The sequence below is a fragment of the Accipiter gentilis genome, chromosome 10, assembly GCF_929443795.1.
Source record: "Accipiter gentilis chromosome 10, bAccGen1.1, whole genome shotgun sequence".
NCBI lineage: Eukaryota > Metazoa > Chordata > Aves > Accipitriformes > Accipitridae > Astur > Astur gentilis.
In genome coordinates this window covers 25,531,773-25,550,382 of record NC_064889.1, presented here as the reverse complement: position 1 = coordinate 25,550,382, position 18,610 = coordinate 25,531,773, and the positions used below count along the sequence as shown (strand labels likewise).

Below are 18,610 nucleotides of genomic sequence, written 5' to 3'. Positions count from 1 at the left end.
TGCAGGCAGCACTAGAGCTGCGGCCACCGGTCAGCATGCATGCGACGTATGCTCAGCTGCCAGGTTTGCCTGCACAGGCAACCACTGATACGGCTACAGCTTGGAAAAATGGGAGAAAAGCACAAAAACCCCACTGGTTTTCAGGTGCCAGCCCTGCTGCTCCCGGCACACCTCACTCAGCACTGTCACGGAGCTCCCATTGACACTCCCTGAGCATCCAGCCTGGGGATTACAGACCAGGGGGAGGAAAACGCTAGTGCTCTGTATAAGGTTGAGGGGGATTATCCATTTTTTTAGAGTCCTTGGATCTGACAGAGAGAAATTTTCATTTCCAAAGAGCTGCGGCAGAGCCGGGACTCTCCCCACACTCTGTGTTGTCTTCCCCTTCCTTCTCCTGAGTGCAGGGAGGGGGAGAAAAAGCTAACTCTGCCGAAATGAGTCGCTGAACGTGACCCTGCCTTCCTTGCCAAAATCCAAAACTGCTTTAAACACGCTGAATCCAGAGCTTCCCACAGCCAACCCTGCAAGGAACAGTCGAGCTTGGGCAAACAGTCATGTCACATCTACGGAGTCTTTGCTTCTTTTGCCTTTTTTTTAACGTGAAGATTAGGCAGAGTAAGGATGCTTGCCAGCAGCCCTGAGCCCTCCTCTCTTTCAGGACTGAGGGAAACAAACGCCAGGCAGGACCCTCAGAGCATGACTGCCGTGGCTGAGCACAGTTGTTCTTCCAGCCACGGGTAAAGCACCATTTCTTAATTTTTGTCCTTGCTTTCTCTGTTTTTAGCCCTTCAAGGCCAAGGCCCATATCCTCTCTGCCGAAGGTCGGTCTTCTGCATGGAAAAATATGCCTTTGATGTATTCTGGAGAGTTTTCAAAGAAGTTAAGTAAGGGTTAATCTTTTGTTGTTGGGATTAGGCTTTGCCTCCCATTATCGGAGGCTTGGAGCCCGGGAGCCCTCAGTGTCGCTGAGGTCCATTGCGATTTACACTTTCTAAAACTTAAATCCGCTCAGCAGTTGCCAAGGAGGGACGAGAAGCATCTCTCACTGCCGCTGGTCAAACCAAGGTCATTAGCGTGCAGCACTGCAATAAGGAAACCCTACTGTTCTCGTTGGGGTGAGGAAACATGCCTTTCCTGCTCCATCCGCCTGATGGTTATGATGGGTTTTTCTTCCATTGCCCGAATTTTCATGGGAGCCGCTCTGCAGACATGGCGCAGGTGGATCGGCGTCCAGGCGCATTACAGGGAACCTGCACAGCATCCTTACTGCTCAGACCTGGCATTTGCATCAACCCCCTCGGTAGGAAGGGCCACTATGGGGACAGACTCTGCCAGCCCGTGTCATTGAAAGCCTGTTTTTCTGTAAGTCTAAAACGTATAACATTCATTTCTCCTACACTGAACAAAAACGGGAAATCCTTTCCCGAGCACCCATTTTCCACTGACACCTGTTGTTAATTAGCAGTAAATAAAGGGCACTTAACAACTTGCTCAGCAGCACTTCCCTGTCTTGCCCCTTGGATACAGACTTACATGCTCAAATGACAGAGAAAATTGGAATTTGCTGCAATTATTTCCAGTATGTATTCCTTGCGGACAAACTCAGCTACAAGCAGAACCATGAATAATTTCATTTCCCTATGCAAAGCAAGCAGGAATATAACTTTTAATTGCCAATTAATCTTGAGGCAACTAGAAATACAACCAGACCCTGGATAATGAGCCTGGAGCACCACAAAAGGCAGCAGTTGAAGAGAGCACCAGCTGTCTGGGATTTGCCCCAGCACATCCCCGGTGTGAGGGGGGAGACTTCACCCCTCGCTCCCCCCGAGGCATCGCCCTTCTCACAGCCCCACCAAACATGGTCCCACATGCTGGCTGCTCCCAGGGCACAATGCTGAACTCCATCCCACTCCATCCCTTCCTGCTGGCTGGAAACCTCTCTCCCTTTCCCAGAGAAACTGTATCCACGGCCAGTTTATCCATATTTGTTCTTGGGCCAGCCGAAGGCTTTACCTTAATTCCTTTGGTACTCAGAGCCTGAGACACTTGTGGGAAACAGCCGTGTTTGCTAAGGTGTCTTGGCTGGAGGGAAGAACCCAACTCATCACCTGCTTGGAGTGAATTTGGGGAACTTGCAGTGTCAGCTATGACATTTACCACAATGAGTGCCCCATGGGCTGCACACGTTCGGTCCTGAACAGGGTTGCTTCACCCATCACCGATGGGGTCTGGCCAAAAGCCCTCCTGCAGGCACAGCAGGACTACATCTGCAGCAGCGGGGCGACTGCAGCTCAGTTCACCCATTAGCATTCTCCTCCAATATAAAGCAATTGCTGCTTTTGCGTTTTAAAGCTGTTTGACCTGCTGGATAAACAAGCGCCGGTTTCTCCGAGCTCTCACATGGGACCTGCTGCTCAGCTCCTTTCCAAGATGGCCGTAAAACAAAGTGTAATACTCAAACACAGAAATAAACATGTTGTGAGGGTTTTTTTCCAGCTTTCTGAGCTACAAGAAATGATCTGGTAACAGGAGTGGCTGGTGTGGTTGTGAGAGCACTGCCCGGGCTTGGAGCTAGGCACGGGTGGAAATCAGACAGCAACAGGCTTTCCTGAGCCAGAGGCTGCTCTTATCTCCCCGGCAGCCCTGCCCAAGGTCTGGCAAATCTGTCCCCGCTCCTATTGCCCAGGCTGTGCTGTCAGGAGGGGAGCAATGGCCTCCTTGCAACCCTCGGACGCCAGCAAGGAGCCGCAGGGCTTTCCCGGCTGCCGCTCGCGTGGGCGAGAGCGACGGCTCTCACCCTCCATGCAGATTTTCCTGTGTTGGAGTCGCACTTGTTTGAGCTCCTTGTCTTAGCGTGGAGTAAGATAAACGTTCCCAGCCCTGCTGGGGCATGGCACAGAGGCGTTTGTGTGCCCAATGGGCTCCGATGGTACCCAGGAGCCACCTAAGGACACGGCCAACCCTATCTTCTCCACTCACAGCTGGATGCAGCTGTAAAACATTTAAAAATAACCTCTGTGCAATCAACAATTAATTTATAACCTGGCAACAGAACAGGATTCTGATTCTGATTAATTCCAAGCTCCTTTAATTGAAGCGAGCTGATTGCCTGTGAGATGTTTGTTTATGCTTAATCTGTTCCATCTCTGTTAAAAATTCATCTGATAATGGTTTTAACATTTAAACTCTACTGGGGTTATTCGCATTTTTGTGTCCAGCAAGAACACGATTGCTCACAAAGACAAATACATAATTTTTGCTGGTATCGGTGCACTTCATGTTAGAGGAGATAGAGGCTCCTTGTGCTTCTAACATAAACACATGAATCACTCCAGCCTGCATTAATCTTGTGCAGTAAAGATCCTCTAAAACACAGGAAAGGGCTGCAGTTTACGTTCATGCCTTTTCTGGGAGCCTCTGCCTGTGGATTTACACATCTGTGATTTCCTGCCATGTGAAAGTTTTGTTCCTCTTCATGGTTTGGCAGGAAATGTTTGTATTTCCAAGAGGCGTTTCCTGCCCTGGGCTACAGCCAGAGCATTTATGTCATTTTTTTTATCCAGGATTTTGACATTTATTTGTGTGCTTCCTACACATCTAAGTGGTTATTCTGGTACAACCTTGGCTACGCCGTGCGGCTCCACAGCTCTCATCACCAAACCCGGCACGGAAATTTTCCCATGACAAAAATAGCCGGAACCGCACATTATTTCTTGAGCAAGCCTGACTAATTATTTCCTAAATGTTGAACTGCCCGACAGACTTGCAAAGGCAGGAGGGTCGCACAGCCGCTGAAAAGGAACGATTTAATGGCTAAAAGCATCCTAATGTCCAGCAGTCACAGCCTCCAAATCCCAGTTAACCAAAGCCAGTGCTTCTGCCCTCTCCAGAATAGGTGTTAGGAGAAGCACGGCTAGACACAGAACAAATACAAAGAGCTGAAAGGATAAGAACGGGTGACCCAGGCTGCAGAGGGGGACCTGCACGGAGGTGCGCGGCAGCCCATGGGGCTGGCTCCTGCACCCTGGGCACCCGCTGCCCCCCTGCCCCGTTCCGGCTCTCAGCCCTCTTTGTTCAACAAACCTCCTGAGGGTCTAACGTTTCTTTCTGGGCAGTCAAAAAGCTTTTTTTTTCCCCCCAGACACATTAAAAAGATAAGGTTGATTAATTATCAACATGCTAATATCAACGACATCTAATCCCCTCATTATATTGCTTTTCCTTCTAAGTGCTGTTAACCCTTGCAGCCCACAGATTTCTGGCTTACAGGGAACTGCCTGGTGCCATGGGAGGTATCTCTCTGACTGAAGGCGAAAGGAGAAGCCTGTGGCATGGCTGAGCACTGCGGCTGCAGCCAGAGCAGGTAAACAAAGCTGGCAGACATGGCTCAGCTTAAAATGGGACTGACTTGCTGCTCAGCCATACCCAAAGATGCTGGAGAACTGGTCTTTTATCTGACTTTCTAGTGGTGATCCTAGGCTTGTTTCAAAAGTTTTGTGTTCTGGGACTTAACAGCCTTCTGGTTGCCAGAGAGCTTAAACCCTTGATAATTCCTTCTGCCTTCCTTTTTCTGAATTACACATCGCTCCTGAACCAGGTCCTTTTGTCCCACGTCGCCCCTGGCATGGTCGCTCAGGTGGGCGCCGGCGGTTCCTTTGCTGGGTGATGCTGCTGCCTCCAACAAGCACATCCCAGCTCACATTCATGCCAGTAAAACCACACTCGGCCCCTTCACAGCCAAACGCTCCAGACATTTATAGGCAGTTATAACATTCCCATTTAATTATCAATTAGCCAAGCTAGCCTTACACACTTCATATATAAAACACCCCCTCCATCTCCCCACAGACACATTGCTTTTTAGTGGGCTGACTGGTTTTCCTTCCCTCCCCCATCACCCTCCTTGCTGCAGCCGGCATCAGCTCCCCGTTTAGCAGCACCGCGAGCACCACGTGCCCGTCATCCTTCCCCACACCCGCTCCGCCGGCTCGCCCCTGGCACCCAGCCCGTCCCACCCCGGGTGCTGCTGCGCCGGCACCAGCTGCATGGCCCTCCCTAGGGTCCCTTCCCAGGAGCAGGACGGCGTCATGCCACCAGCGAGCTGGGAGAGCGCAGGGCATGAACTGCCCCTGCAAAATTAATTGAGTGTAGCTCCTCTTTCAGCACAGCCAGTTATTGCCGGCGTCCTCCAGACGGTCTGGGGGACCAAGAAGTGAAAGGTGGGGAGAAGAAAAATAAAGAATGAGTCTAAACTTGGCTAGAAAAAACATCTCCAGTTACCAGACCCAGAAACGGGTCATGTTCTTACAAGGACTTTATGTTGTCTCACAGGGCGGCTTCAAAGAGACCAAGAGACCACCCAGTCTGTGTACAACATGCCCGCCCAATGCCCACTACCATGGTGCCACTTAAACCTCCCTAGCACACAGCACCCCAGGTAACACTGTGCTGTGCCTTGTCACATTGCTGTGCGACCCACAATAAGTGGCAAAACTGTGCACACCCGAGTTTCTAACTGGGTGTCACTGCATCAGCCCTCACCAGTGCTGTATGGTGGAAAAGTGTCTCTGACCACGGCAGAGGATGGGGATGGAGGATGCTGCATCGCCCCTCCTTAAAGCTGATGAAGGAGGAGCTGCCTGCTCTGTAAGTAATATTCCTTAACTGAGAGCCTGGGTGGTTTTCACACCAATCTCTGCAATTATCACCATGTCCTCAAAAGGCAGCATTTATCCCAAACACCGCACACAAGCCCTTGGGGAACATAACCACACTAAAGACAAAACATTCAGCTTTCAGGACAGGCAGAAGGGCTGTGGGATACCACTCGCTTACCCGACTCGGAGCTCTCGCAGTCCTGCGGGTTGCACTTCTGGGTGCTCTCGGGCCAGGGCTCGTGGTCGCAGAGGCTGCTGTCCTCCTCGGCCAGCCCCGTCTTGGTGTTGATGCACTTGACCTGGCGCCGCTGGATGCCCCCGCCGCAGGGAGCCGTGCACTGCGGGAGCAGGGCAGCCCTGTCAGCCCTGGGAAGTGGGGGGGACCCATGGGGGGGACCCATCCCTACGCCCTGCAGAGCCGCCGCCCCAACGCCGCACTGTGCCGGCAGCATCAGACCCCGGGAGGTTTTTATTGCCGCGGCCCCCAGTTTGGTTTTGAGGGTTGGGTTCCCCCCCCACCATTCCTTGCGTTTTGTGCAAAAGCCCTGTATGAGGGGAGCAGCGCGCTCCCGCCTGTGCCCGCTCACCTCTCCCCAGGAACCCACCACCCAGGTGGTGCAGGGGTGGACGTTGCAGGGACGGGTGGCATTGGGCTTTAATGTCTCCTCGCAGCGGCCCAGCTCCGGGCACGTCACCAGCCGCTCCTGCTCCCCGCCGCCGCACGACTCCGAGCACTGCCGAGACACGAGCCGTTGAAAGGGGAAGCCAGCGGCACAACAGAAAGGCAGACATTGGTGTCTTAAGGAAACATGCTGCAAACCCACCCTACAAATAGATAAGCACCCGCAAAACCTGCCTTCCAGGTGGAACACCCGCTTTGCAGCTACCCCTGCTGTTAGCGGGTGATCTCCTTTTTGTGCTTGAAACTGGCTGGGAGATTCCCAGAGGCAGGAGGATCCAGCAGACCCATTGCAAGTATCTGCTTAAATTTTGCAGGCGTGTGAAAAGGCAGGCTGAGCTCACTGCCTCCCTGCCGGCAACGATCAGGGGGCTCCAGCAAAGACAGCTCAGTCTCCCTGGCCCTGAACTCGCCCAGCGACTGAGCATTTGCTCTGGGCAAGCAAATGCTGAGTGTTGGCCGAACGAGCTTCCAAGGAGAGAGAGGAAAAATAACTGCGGGTGTGAAACACCCCGTCACAGGCACACATGTTGTGTGTGCCCAGCCAGGGATGAAGCCCCACTGTGATGCTTGGGGGTCAAGTGCTGACCCCCCTCCCCATCTCAGCCCCCTCCCCAACAGCCCCTACCTCTCTCCAGGAGGACGTGTACCAGTCCAGGCATGGCGTGCTCTGGCAGGGGAGCTGCGCCAGTGGTTTGTAGAGGACAGCCTGGCAGTGGAAGGGCCGTAGGAGCCTCTGGTCTCTGGTGTCAACGCAATGCACGTCCCGAACCTTCACTCCCCCTCCACAGCTCCTGGAGCACTGGGAAAGGACAGGAGCATCACACCGGGGAAGGACGACAAGGGCTGGTGCAGGGGGAATCCCTCCGGCAACGGGAGGTGACCCCAGAGACACGCTCTGCCTTGGGTTGGATCAAGTTGATACTCAACCTCTTTTCAGCTCTTTCTCTAGTCCAAGCCAGAGAAAAGTCTGTGCAGCCCTGAATCTGTCACTACCCTCCCTCTGAAAGCAATGGGTTTCCAGTTGTAATGGTAACAGTGTCTTTATGTATCAGACAACTGATGATCCCAAGAAATGGTGGCCACCCAGAGCAAGGAGGGTTGTTCCCCACCACTGAACCTACTGGATTCACCCAACCCAACTGCAAAAACCTCCTGGTAGTGCAGAGCAGCCAGATCATTTTACAGAGACTTTCAAGCCACTCTTTGTTTAGATTTTGCAAATTCCTGGCTTTTTTAATGAGCCCAAGAACAGGAAAAATGAAAAGATTATTGTGGGACAAAGTAGTTTAAACTCCGTGGCAAGTCCAAACCTTCACCCTCTGCCTTTGTGAGCCATCGGGCATGCGCATGCCCCAAGAGCCAGTACTGCTCCAGCCACAGGGCAGGCACCACCTGCCTTCATTCTTCTGTACATTTTTCAGGACCCTCCCTACTGGCTACATGCCTGTTTACCTTACTCCAGTTCCCCACGCGCCATGACGAACACGGTCTCAGGGAACACCTCCGGGCAGGGACGGGTTTGTTCGCCGCGGTGCAGCCGTCATCACTGCCGGTGCTGCAGCGCACGGTCCTCCAGATCGCGCCCACGCCGCAGGTGGCTGAGCACTGCAACACAGGAGGCAGACGCCTGCTCCTCTCCTCTGCTGCCGGCCCCAGCGGGGCTGGCCCCTGATGCCCCTAATGCCCCATGCCCTGATGCCCCTAATGCCCCGATGCCCCTAATGCCCCATGGGTGGCTCTGGCCCAGGATGGAGCCTGGTAGCCCAGCAGAAAGGTCCCTGGGGACTCAGCTCATTGCCTCCTGTGTGGGCATCGGGAGGGGTGCCAGGAAAACTGGGGCGCGCAGAGGCAGGGCTGTGGGACGATGCGGAGAGAGGAGCTTTCCCTGAGGCTATGCCCTGCACTGGCAGAGGACCCAGGCCCACAGATCACTCCCCATAGTGAGAGGCTCCTCTCGAACCAGTCCCACATCAGGCAGCCCTCGGTTTGGGTGAAGGAAGAGGAAAGCCATCCTCCATAACCCATTGCAGTCATTTCTGGTCTGGCTAGGACCGTCCTTTCTCTCCCTGTTCAGCTTTTGGCTTCCAGAAGGATTCTCACACCGCAACCCCAGACCCCAGCAGCAATAGCCATCGCCCCGCAGCAGCCTCCCAGACACGGCTGCCCACAGCTCGGTGGGAAACAGAGCAGCACTGGGGATCTCTGCAGCTGGGATGCCTTTAGCTTTTTTGTTGCTAGGTCTCTCTTAATTATTACTAATGGCTTCAACCATTCAGCAAGCTTCTTATAAAGCTCCGTTCCATGCCCTTCTTTCACAAGCACTGTCTGTCCCTTGCTCTTTCAGTGTTAAAAGCCCCAGTAGAGATTTCTCTCCACCTGCAAGGCAGTGCCTCCACCTTGTCTTTTGGATTCACCCCTCAGTGTCCAGACTGATCTGATTTATTTTGTAGCACTCTTTGCCTCTTATAAAAGCCTTTGCAGGGCTTTCAAAACACATCCGTGTGCCTCCATGTCACAGCACTGCCATCAGTCCCATCCCTGCCAGAGCTTCCTCCAACGCCCCGGCTCAAGTGATGTTCAAAGCCCTCTTATAAAACCCACATGTGGGACTGTATTTTTGCTGATACCAAGTATTTTCCTGACCCTTACTGGGCCCTTTGTGCAGCCTTCTTAAAAGAGTCCCCCATCACGGAGTCTCTGGTTGCCCCACCACACCAAAGGCTTGTTATTTTTGTGCTTTCTGATAAAAGCCCATTACCGTGAATTGCTGCAGCAGTTCGTCTGTCAGTGCAAATGCTATGCAGAGAGCAGCCCCGGGACAGCTAGGCAGTACAACGATAGCTGATAATTGCTGATAATCCCCCATTCACTGCATTCAGCGCAGCCCCTTCCCTTTGGTAACTTGCAGCCTTGATGTGCCTTACACTTGACATTTAAATTTCTGTCTTTTTGTGGTGTATTTTAAGATACTCTCTCCCATACAATGGCAGGAGAGCTTGCTCCCGTGCCAGGGTCTGGCTTCCCTGGGTGCCCAGCCCTGGCGTGGGGGCTCTGTGCTTGCCTGTTCCTCCAGAGCAGGCAGGGATTCAGGTGGGGAGTGCATTTCTCTGCCCACCGTGTACTGCCACTGCTGCCCAAGCACCCCCTGCCCCGGGACCTTCCCTTCAGAGCTGGGGAATGCCGTGCATGGAAGAACCAGCCCTCCGGGAGCAGGGAGGTGTGCCAGGGCTGCAAGCAGAATGATTGCAAATGTGCCAGGCTAGGCTGAACCGAGCATTGCAGAGCACAAGGAGCTGCTGCCGTGGCCAGTGCCCAAGGGAGCGGGACAGGACAGAGCGGCAGTTGGAGCGTGTGTGCCCCATGCATGATTTTTTTGCATGCAAAGAGCAATGCCCTGCAGACCAGCCAGGAAAGGGACAGCTCTCTCACCTCCATACTGGCCATGTCGCACTTTTAATGGGACTCAACACGTACCTCACTCCAGTTCCCAACCTCCCAGCTGGGCATCACAGTGGGTGCCACGGTGGTCAATGGTGGAAGCAAAGCCTCCTCCTTCTCCATCTTTTTCTTCTCCCAGAGCGGTGGGGGTGCTGGGGTGGGCTGGGATAACTCGTGCTCCCCACCACTGAAAGCAAATGTCCCTGAGGTTGTCCTCGGCGAGTGCTCCCCTGGCATGGTGCTGCTGAGCGGGGCCCCACGGGAGGTCTGCTCTGCACGGGGTGATGCTGGCTCTGGGTGGTGGGACACCCCCATGGTCCACCACGCTGGGGGGGACTCAGAGGGCGATGCTCCCGCTGGGTGCATGGGAGGGCTGTGAGCTGGGGCCATGGGCATGGCTGGTGCCAGAGCATCTTGCTGGGTGAGGCCGCTGGAGGTGAGCTGGGTGGCTGGCCCGGGCACAGCAGGGGACAAGGATACTGCTGCTGGAAAGGCTGTAGCGGCCACCAAGGGTGCCGAGGTCAGGAACGTGGGTGTGCGGAGCTCTGGCTGGTGCCCTGCCTGCCCCACGGGACCCCCATCAGCACCCACAGGATAGGGACTTGCAGCGTAATGGGTGCCGCCGGCACTCCACATCTCCTGCCCCGGTCCCTGAGGGGTGGGGAAGGAAAGACCTGCCCTCTCTGTGCCTTGGGCTTGCTCGTTGGCCACTGACGCTGCACGTGTGCCCACCGTCCCCTCCGGCATTTCTGCCCACCCTTCTGGCTCCTTGGTCTCGGGGGCAGCACCATTAGCATCACCGGTAATAACAAGACCCATTTCCCCTGAGTCTTCATGACCTCTCCCCGCAGATCCGGCCACACTGCGCTCCCTGCTGCTGGTGTTACCTGGCCCCTCTGTGCTTGCATGCCCCTTGCCGCTGCTCCCTGGCTCTCCCAGACTGTTGGACGTGTCTGCATCAGCACTGCCCCTGCCAGTGGGCAGCAGAGGGGAGGGATCATCTAGGTAAGGAGCCCAGGGAGCAAGGCCACGGGCTGGAGCATCCTGCCCAGGAGTGGTCCTCACCGGCACGGTTCCCCGGGGTTCATCCAGGGGTGGGTGGTCATGACTGTTGGCAGAGTTGTGACTCGTGGTGCTCTGGGTGGGTGGGTGGTCCTTGGAGTGGGAGACAAACCTTGCACCTTCCTCCTCACCCATGAAGTCAGGGATTTCATATTTGGGAGTGGCTGTCCCTGCATCCTCAGGGATCACGCTCAGGAGGTCGTTCATGGTTAAACCCCCAGGGTCCGTCTCTCCTTCGCTATGCACAGCAGCAGAAACGTTTGCTTCGCTGGTCACCAGATGGTCCTTGCTTGCTCCTCCTCCCGGCTTGACAGCGTGCAAGACATCAGCAGGCATCTCATGGGAGCCCTCCACAACATTGGTGCTCAGCTCTGGCTTACGCCCCTCGCCTTTGGTCTCTTTCTCCGTGAAGGGATAGTAAGACAGATCCTCATGGAAGTTGATAAAATTATAATCATAGTAAAAATCATCAACAAAGACATTTCCCTTTCTGGCTGAGAAATCCTCCTCAGTGATGATATTGACATCATTAGACTCTGGAATATTTGGAATTAAGGGGTTAAATTTAGCAATGTGGTTGCTGGGGATGTAATGGATTTCATTAAATATCTCTCTGCTGGAGGACCCACTGCCAGACCAGTCCGTGTTGGCATTGTCTAATTTCTTCTGGCACTGCGGCAAGGAGCAAATAGTTTCCGAGCTGGGTCTTTCTGCAGGGTCACAAGCGGCTCCAGTGCTGTTGCTGCAGTAAACAGGACGCCTCTGTGTCCCATTTCCACATGTTGCAGAGCACTGGGAAAGGAAGAGAGATGCAAACATCAGGAACAGGAGCATGGGCGATGCAGGGTGCAGCAGGAGGAGCGGGGAAGGGGCCGGCAGCGGTGCCGCAGCAGAACCCACCATGACCCTTGCTGGTGCTCCCCTCCGAGATACTGAAGTGGGTGCTCAACCGTCCCCTGTGCCGCGATGCTTTGGGCACAGGGAGAAGGGGCTCCATGTTGCTCTGCCATGCTCCCCCACCCACCTGGGTCCCAGGATGTCTCCTGTGCCAGTCCCACCTGTGGCATGGGGTCCCCTGTACCAGGAGTCAGGAGCAGGGGGGACTGGTCACACCAGTAAGCAGTGGTATTATTGGTCAAATCTACCTCCAGGGCTGTCTCCCCCTTAGAGACCATCCCAGTGCAGGGTTGGTATTGCAGGGTTCTTTGCTCGGGGTGATCCTTGACCTGCACTCCAGCCAGAAACAATTTTCCTGGGAGATGGACATTGTGAAGGGCATTGGGTAAGATGATCTAATAGCTTTTTTCTAAGACCTATTGCCATGAATTGCATCTCTTCTTCTAGAAGAGAATTTTTTGAAATGGGGGATAACAACATGGGTGTTGTCCTAGTACAGAAAAAGCAAGGGTCAATAAGGAGCTTTGTTGAGGACACCCCCTCCTCCACCATAACGGTCTCTTTGAGATTCTTCAGCACAAAAGAAACCCACAAGCTGGAGAGCAGGACAGCAAAATTTTCTGCTGGGTAAGTAAATCATAGTGCTACTAATATCACATGTGGGCTGCACAAGCCACAGGCTGCTGCAGTTTGTGGCGACAGACACGCAGAGCATTAGTCACGTACATCAAAGCGCCTTACATGACCCAGCCAACAAGAACAAATGGTCAAAAAGGCAAACAAACCCAACAGAGGGGATTTCTGCTGAAATCCCTGCTATTTGGATGAAGACAGACAGGCTGAGGTGAGGGTTTGATGCCCAGCCGCCAGAACTTTGAAATTCAGAGGTTAAGGCAGACAAGCAGGGCTGCTGGGCTGGGCTGGCCGGGAGATGCGCTCCTCAGACAATATATACTCCTGTACTTTGAGCCTTTCTTGTCTTTGCTCAGTCCTCACGAGGGCCAGGTGCCTGGTTGGGACCTGCCCCGCTCCCCACACCGGTCCTGGTGGGCTCCCGGGTGGCTGTCCACCCTGCAGGATGTCTCCTCCCAGGCAGGGACTGTCTGGAGGACATGCTGACCCAGCAGCCTGAGGACTGTGCCCGGCAGAAGGGACAGTCCATAACACTGTGTGGCCACAACCAGGCATTGCCACCAGCTATGCAGTGTTGCCGAAATAAAACATTACCGCACATTAACATCTGTGGGAGGGGTGCGAGCAATCTGCTTCTCCCTACTGGGATGGCCTTGCCAAATCAGGCAGAGGTTAACTCTTGCAGCATGCGCCTTAAGCTAAAATTTCTCAGCAAATGCCTCCAGCTCCATGCAGGAGACAAATTCCAGGTATTGCAGCTCTTGCAGGGGGAAGGAAGGGGCTTATTTGCCAAGGTTCAGTTATCAGGAAAGCCTCTGGGACCCAGATAAGAAATGATGGCTGTTAGGAGCCTCATGGAGGAACACTCAGAGCTTGCACGAAGGTTTAGCATCAACCACACGACTACAGGAGGCATCACAGCAGGCTGCACAGTGGGATGTGCTCCAGCCAGCAACAGATAGATGCTCCTGTATGCAAACCCTTGTGTATTAGTAGACAACAAATAATGCTTCTGAGTGGACTTCTTTGGAAAGTCCATAGAACTGGATATATATTGCTTTAGGGCTCTTCTGGAGGCACTAAGTCCCAGTGTTTAAACATTTTTTTGGGCTACCCAAACTGCAAATAACCCCTTTGGCTTCGTGAGCTGCCCCAGTGCTGCCAGAGCCAGACAGGCGTACGTGCTGGCCTGCCCCAGGGTCTGCAAATATAAAAAAAGCAACAACTGCCTATTATTATCGCTGGACATAAGGACCATGTTTCTGGGAAGCTTCGAAGCCCCTCAAATTTCACTACTTACCGGTGGTGGTGGAAATGGAGAAGGAGGCCTCTAGCTTTAAGTGAAAGAAGGACAGAAAAATTACGGACATCTCAAAATCTTGAGCACATTTTTGCTGGTCTCACAGGTCCGTTGATGTCAACACCACAGATGACTGTGACGGCTTGGGTTGGCTTCATGCACAGACCCACAGGCAATTCATGATTTTCCCTTTAAACTGTTGCAGCCGTCTCTCAGCCCTGCAATTGTGGCTTTTGTGGGCCCCTAGAAAAATATTTCTAAATAGCTCTCATTTAGCCTTCAAATTTTCTGTTCGCATTTTTATTCTGTTTGTTTCTTAGCAACAAGCTCAGTTCCCAGGCTCTCTCATTTCTCTCCTGATATTTGTCTTAACGCTGAACACTTTTTGAAACCACTGCTTAAATTACGAGTTATAATTTTCTTGTTAAAACCCTCAACTTGTGGTTAAGCTGATCCATAGAAATACAAAAATAAATAAAGGCTGCACAGGGTGTCCACAGACCATGGCATTTTACACATGAGTTTTTTGGTCTCTCCCTCTCTTTTTAAAAAAAATTGTTGAAAAATCTGTGACACTCCCAGGGAACATTACTGAGGGGGGTCTCTGTCTCTGCCCACCCCAGCAGCAGAGACGAGACTGCTTCGCCCCAGTGCTGGGTCACGCTGCTGGGGAGCAGATGCCCGCTGGCTGGCACACGTGTGCCTGGTGCACCCAAACCCCGGCTTGCCCCTAACACTTTGCTTCAGCAAGCAAGAATTATCTTTAAGGCTTCTGCCAAAACAAAGGGGAAGGCTTGCGGTGCCGGAAAATATGCTGAAGAGTTGAAAGCCTCTTGTTTCTGCCCTCCTTGCAATCAAGCCGTGTATCCCCTTCAGAGAGGATGGGGCAGAGTCAAACTGCCCGGTGCTCCTTCCTCACTCTGAGACCTCACCATGCAATGAAATTCCTGTCCCTGTGAGCTGGTGTTACAACGTCAGCCACAGAAACACATCCGTGAATTTCCCCTGTAAACAGGAGCAGGGCCATCACTCTCAGGCATGCTGAGGATGTCTGGGGGGCACTTTGTCCCCAGCTCCCCCCAGCATTGTGAGACACCAGGACCTCCCTGACGCTATTTCTCACCTCGGACCAGTTCCCCACAGCCCACTGGGAGGGACAGGGGACCTCCCGGTGACAGGGCGCAGTGGCATCTGGCTTGGAGAGGTGCTGGCAGTCTGCTTGCTGCAATGCCCTCTGCTCGTCCAGCCCCACACTCTGGATGCAGAGCACCGTCCTCTTCATCAGCCCCGACTGGCCGCAGGTGGCCGAGCATTTCTGCCATTCACCGACCCACCACCTGGGGAAATGTGAACAGGGAAACGTCTCAGCTGGAGCAAGCGGCCATGAGCCAGGCTCTGGCCCGTGCCCCACCGCGCCGAGCACTGCAGAGCATGCACCGAGAGGTGTTTGGGGCTAGGAGATGTCCACGAGACGCACGTGGACTTCAGCAGCCTGTAATGATCAGTGGGGCCCGGGGGAATTAGGATCCTAACTGCGGCTTGTGTTTCAGCCCAAGGTCAGAGTGCCCAGACCAAGGGTCAGGGATGGATTAGTCCCCGTGTGGTGTTGGGGATGGTTATTTGCACAGAGGCAGAGAGGGGCTCTCGGCCCTGCCAGGATGCTGCCTTCCCGTGTGGCTCGTGGTCTGTGGAGAAGCAACGCACTGCAGCCATTAGGCAACCACATGGATTTGCTCCCATGGACCAACGCAGGGTCTGGGACTCATTCTCAAACATGAGGGAGAGGAGATGTGCAAAACTATGGGTGCAAATAGCTGCTTAGGGCAGTTTGGAGATTAAAGCTTTGCTGAGAAGGGGTGAGGAGGAATCCAGCGGACCTGGCTGGGCAGGGCTCCTCGCTGCACGTTCTTTGCTGGTCATCGGGGCGCGTGAGTGCGTCGCAGTACCGCTCCTCCACGATGCCAGCCAGCTTCTCCACGCAGTGAACAATCTGCCGCTGCACCCCTGTGGACGCAGGCAAGGGCTTGGCTTGAGACAAAAATCAAACCAAACCAGCGAGTATCCTCTGCCGCAGGTGAGAGGAGGCCCTAAGGTAAGCCTGACCCACCAAAATCACAGGAAAGAAAATTAAACCGCCACTGAAATTGAAACTGGAAGTCGAGAGCCCACTCCTGCTGAGGTACTGATGCCCTCACAGAGCCCAATGCCACCAGTGCTCCCAGTGTACCCATGTGGGAAACGCAGAGCTGGACACCTGGTCTTAATCTGACACGTGTGTGATGAGACCTACAGAGCTTAACTGGGCTGAAAAATGACCCTGGATATGCAGCTATAAAGCAGGAACACCTGGGACAGGATGGATGGATGAATGGATGTAAGCAACACTGGTCCAGCCAGGATACGGGGTTCTGAGCATTACAAGCAGCAGACCACAGCCAAAGCCCTCCCTGGGGCTGGCAGGACAGGGTTTCTGTCTGTCCAGCACAAGGCACACCTTGGCTTCTGTCCTGAGACCCAGTCCAGGGCTGCTCACATAGAAAGCTAATAACAGACCACAGAAAGAGTTAGCAAATCTTGTTCTCCCTTAGAAAAAGGCTGCTGGATCCTGCTCTTTCAGGGCTTAGGGATGTCAGGAAATACCTAAGGAACGGCAAGAGTTTCCACGGAAGGGAAGGCAAGGACAACCATGTTCAGAACTGTCAGCAGACCCCAAACATGGAGAGACGGCTTGCTTCAACCTCGCAAACTTCATGGGACATCTCTGCTCGCCCTCTCAGTGCTTGGTCTCTGTACCAAGCGGTTCAGAGGGACAAGATGGGTCAAAAGCAGGAACATTGTCACCCTTCTGCTGGCTCCCACTCTCAGATTTCTGCAATGACCCCGTCTTGGTCCTGGTGGCCTCTGGCTGCATTCTTTGGTCACAAGCATCACAAGGGGCATTGCTGGGTGAGCTGCTGAGCAGAAATCCCTAGAGTAAAACCTTTACTACCCTAAAGCTTTTATGGTCAGCAGTAAGATGAAAGAGATGCAGAAAAATGCCCTTCCACAAGCTGCCTAATGGGCTTTAACAGCAATGCAGCTGGCAGAGGCTCCACAGAAAACACCCTGCTGCCGGACGGACCCCTCGGCCAGAGGGAAAAGCCTTTCCCCATCTCTCCCCTCGTGAAAAGCCTCCACAGCCATGTGTTTGGGGCTGCCAAAGCCACACAGAGGAGTACATGTGGGGCAGGACGGCGAGCAGTGGAGATGCTGCAGCCCACGGGGGGAACACTGTCCTGGCACCACTGTCCAGAGCCACATCGAGCCATCAGAGCACCTGTGTGCACGTGAGTGCACACACACACACACACACACAATGAGGCTTTCGGGCGGGCTGTGTCCAAAGGGGAGACAACTGGCAGCAGCACAGGTCTTTTTTGGCAGGCTCCTGCCCCAGCCGCAGCTCATGGATAAATCACCCACCGAAGCCTCCTGCCCCTGGTCTGCTGTGCTCACGGGAAGACATTTTTCAGTATGACCTCACCCTCAGCATGCTGCTTCACTGCCTGCTTTTGTCCTCCTTTTTGCAACATGTACTTGACCTGTGGCTTGGGAGAGCTCTAAATATTAACAACTGCCATCAGCTGAGATTGATATGACTCTGCTGAAGCTGCTGAGTTGGGCTTTGTCTCAAGCACTCGGGAGCTTATGGGGCCAGTGGGGCTGGGGCTGGCCCCCACAGAAAAGGCTCAGCCTGAGCTCTCCCAAATCTATGTCCCAGCTCACACTGTTATCCAGCCAAGGGAGAGGGGCTCAGCCTTCCTCCAGCTCCTCACCTGTGGCCAGACAGGGTGAGCATCCTCCCCCAACTCCTGCCCAATTTGTTCCTGTATTTATTTCCCTTCTGTTCTGGAAGCCAAGCACTCAAACCTTACAAACGAAAGCTGGTTTTAAACAAAAGTAAGTGCTTTCAGCTCCTGCCCTCCCTGAGTCCCCATGCTGCAGGGCCCATGCAAATCCACAGTGAATTGCTCTCAGCGTAAATGTACATGAAACACCCCGCCAGCTCCTGCCACACCACAATGCTCCCGCTCCAGGCAGGAATCCACACCTGTCTCCCAGGAACAGGCAGGAAACATCTCCTGGCACTCCGTGCTACCTAGAAAGTATGTCTGTCCTTGAATTCCCTTTTTTTCAGTGGCAGCTGCACTCAAGGAAGCGCTCGCTGGTCCCAGACCATCCCCCTCCATCAGCCACCCCAAAAGCTGCCCCAGGATGCCTGGCCAACGGTGCAGTGGGGCGGGAAGGGGGGGAAGAAAGTGTCTGACACCACGGGGCTGTGCAGGACCTCAGTACTCTGCCCGTGCCAGGCACCCTCCCCTGTGCTCTCTGTAAAATCCTGGAAATCATACCCCCTGGACAGGCCCAGCCAGGCGGGAGACCGGCCATTCCACACTCCCTGGATTTCTCTAAAGCTCTTTTGTCTCCATCACCCTGATGCCGGAACACCCAGCACGGTAACAGGACACCGAGCAAAGAGCAAACCGCTGATAAAGCATGGGGTCTGGCGGGTGAGCGTGGCAGGGGCACCCAAGAGTGGTGACCTCAACAGATGCTGCTTCCCCCCCACGCCCTCCCCGAGACCTCCTGAAACAAAAGACCCAGGAATTTCTAAGGCACACCCACAGTACAGGGATGCTCTGCCTGCTCTGCTCCTCCGCTGCGGGTGGCCAAGCCCCGGGGTCCCGCAGGAGCTGGACTCACCGGTCCCGCACGTGGCAGTGCATGTGGTCCAGGAGCCGAAGCGCCAGAGGAACTCTGCCTGCTCAATCTCGTTCTCGCTGTCGGCCGGGCGCTGGATGGTGTACTGGTACCGCACGCCGGGGTTGGTCTCCTGAAACAGCAGCTGTGGGGAGACAACGGATGGTCAGGGACATGGCTAGTGCGGAGCAGTCAGGG

General features: G+C 54.1%; 1 protein-coding gene across 1 annotated transcript in view; it reads right to left on the bottom strand.

Annotated features, from left to right (window-relative positions):
• ADAMTS7 (ADAM metallopeptidase with thrombospondin type 1 motif 7) overlaps window positions 1–18,610 on the bottom strand; it is a 52,280-nt gene that overhangs the window by 5,897 nt on the left and 27,773 nt on the right. The window contains exons 16-23 of the mRNA XM_049812888.1: window positions 18,416–18,557; window positions 15,550–15,676; window positions 14,796–15,009; window positions 9,817–11,634; window positions 7,795–7,947; window positions 6,968–7,141; window positions 6,248–6,394; window positions 5,839–5,998 (exon numbers count right to left, since the gene is read on the bottom strand). Of these exons, the coding sequence (XP_049668845.1) occupies window positions 5,839–5,998; window positions 6,248–6,394; window positions 6,968–7,141; window positions 7,795–7,947; window positions 9,817–11,634; window positions 14,796–15,009; window positions 15,550–15,676; window positions 18,416–18,557 (2,935 nt within the window). The remainder of the gene's footprint in view (window positions 1–5,838; window positions 5,999–6,247; window positions 6,395–6,967; window positions 7,142–7,794; window positions 7,948–9,816; window positions 11,635–14,795; window positions 15,010–15,549; window positions 15,677–18,415; window positions 18,558–18,610) is intronic.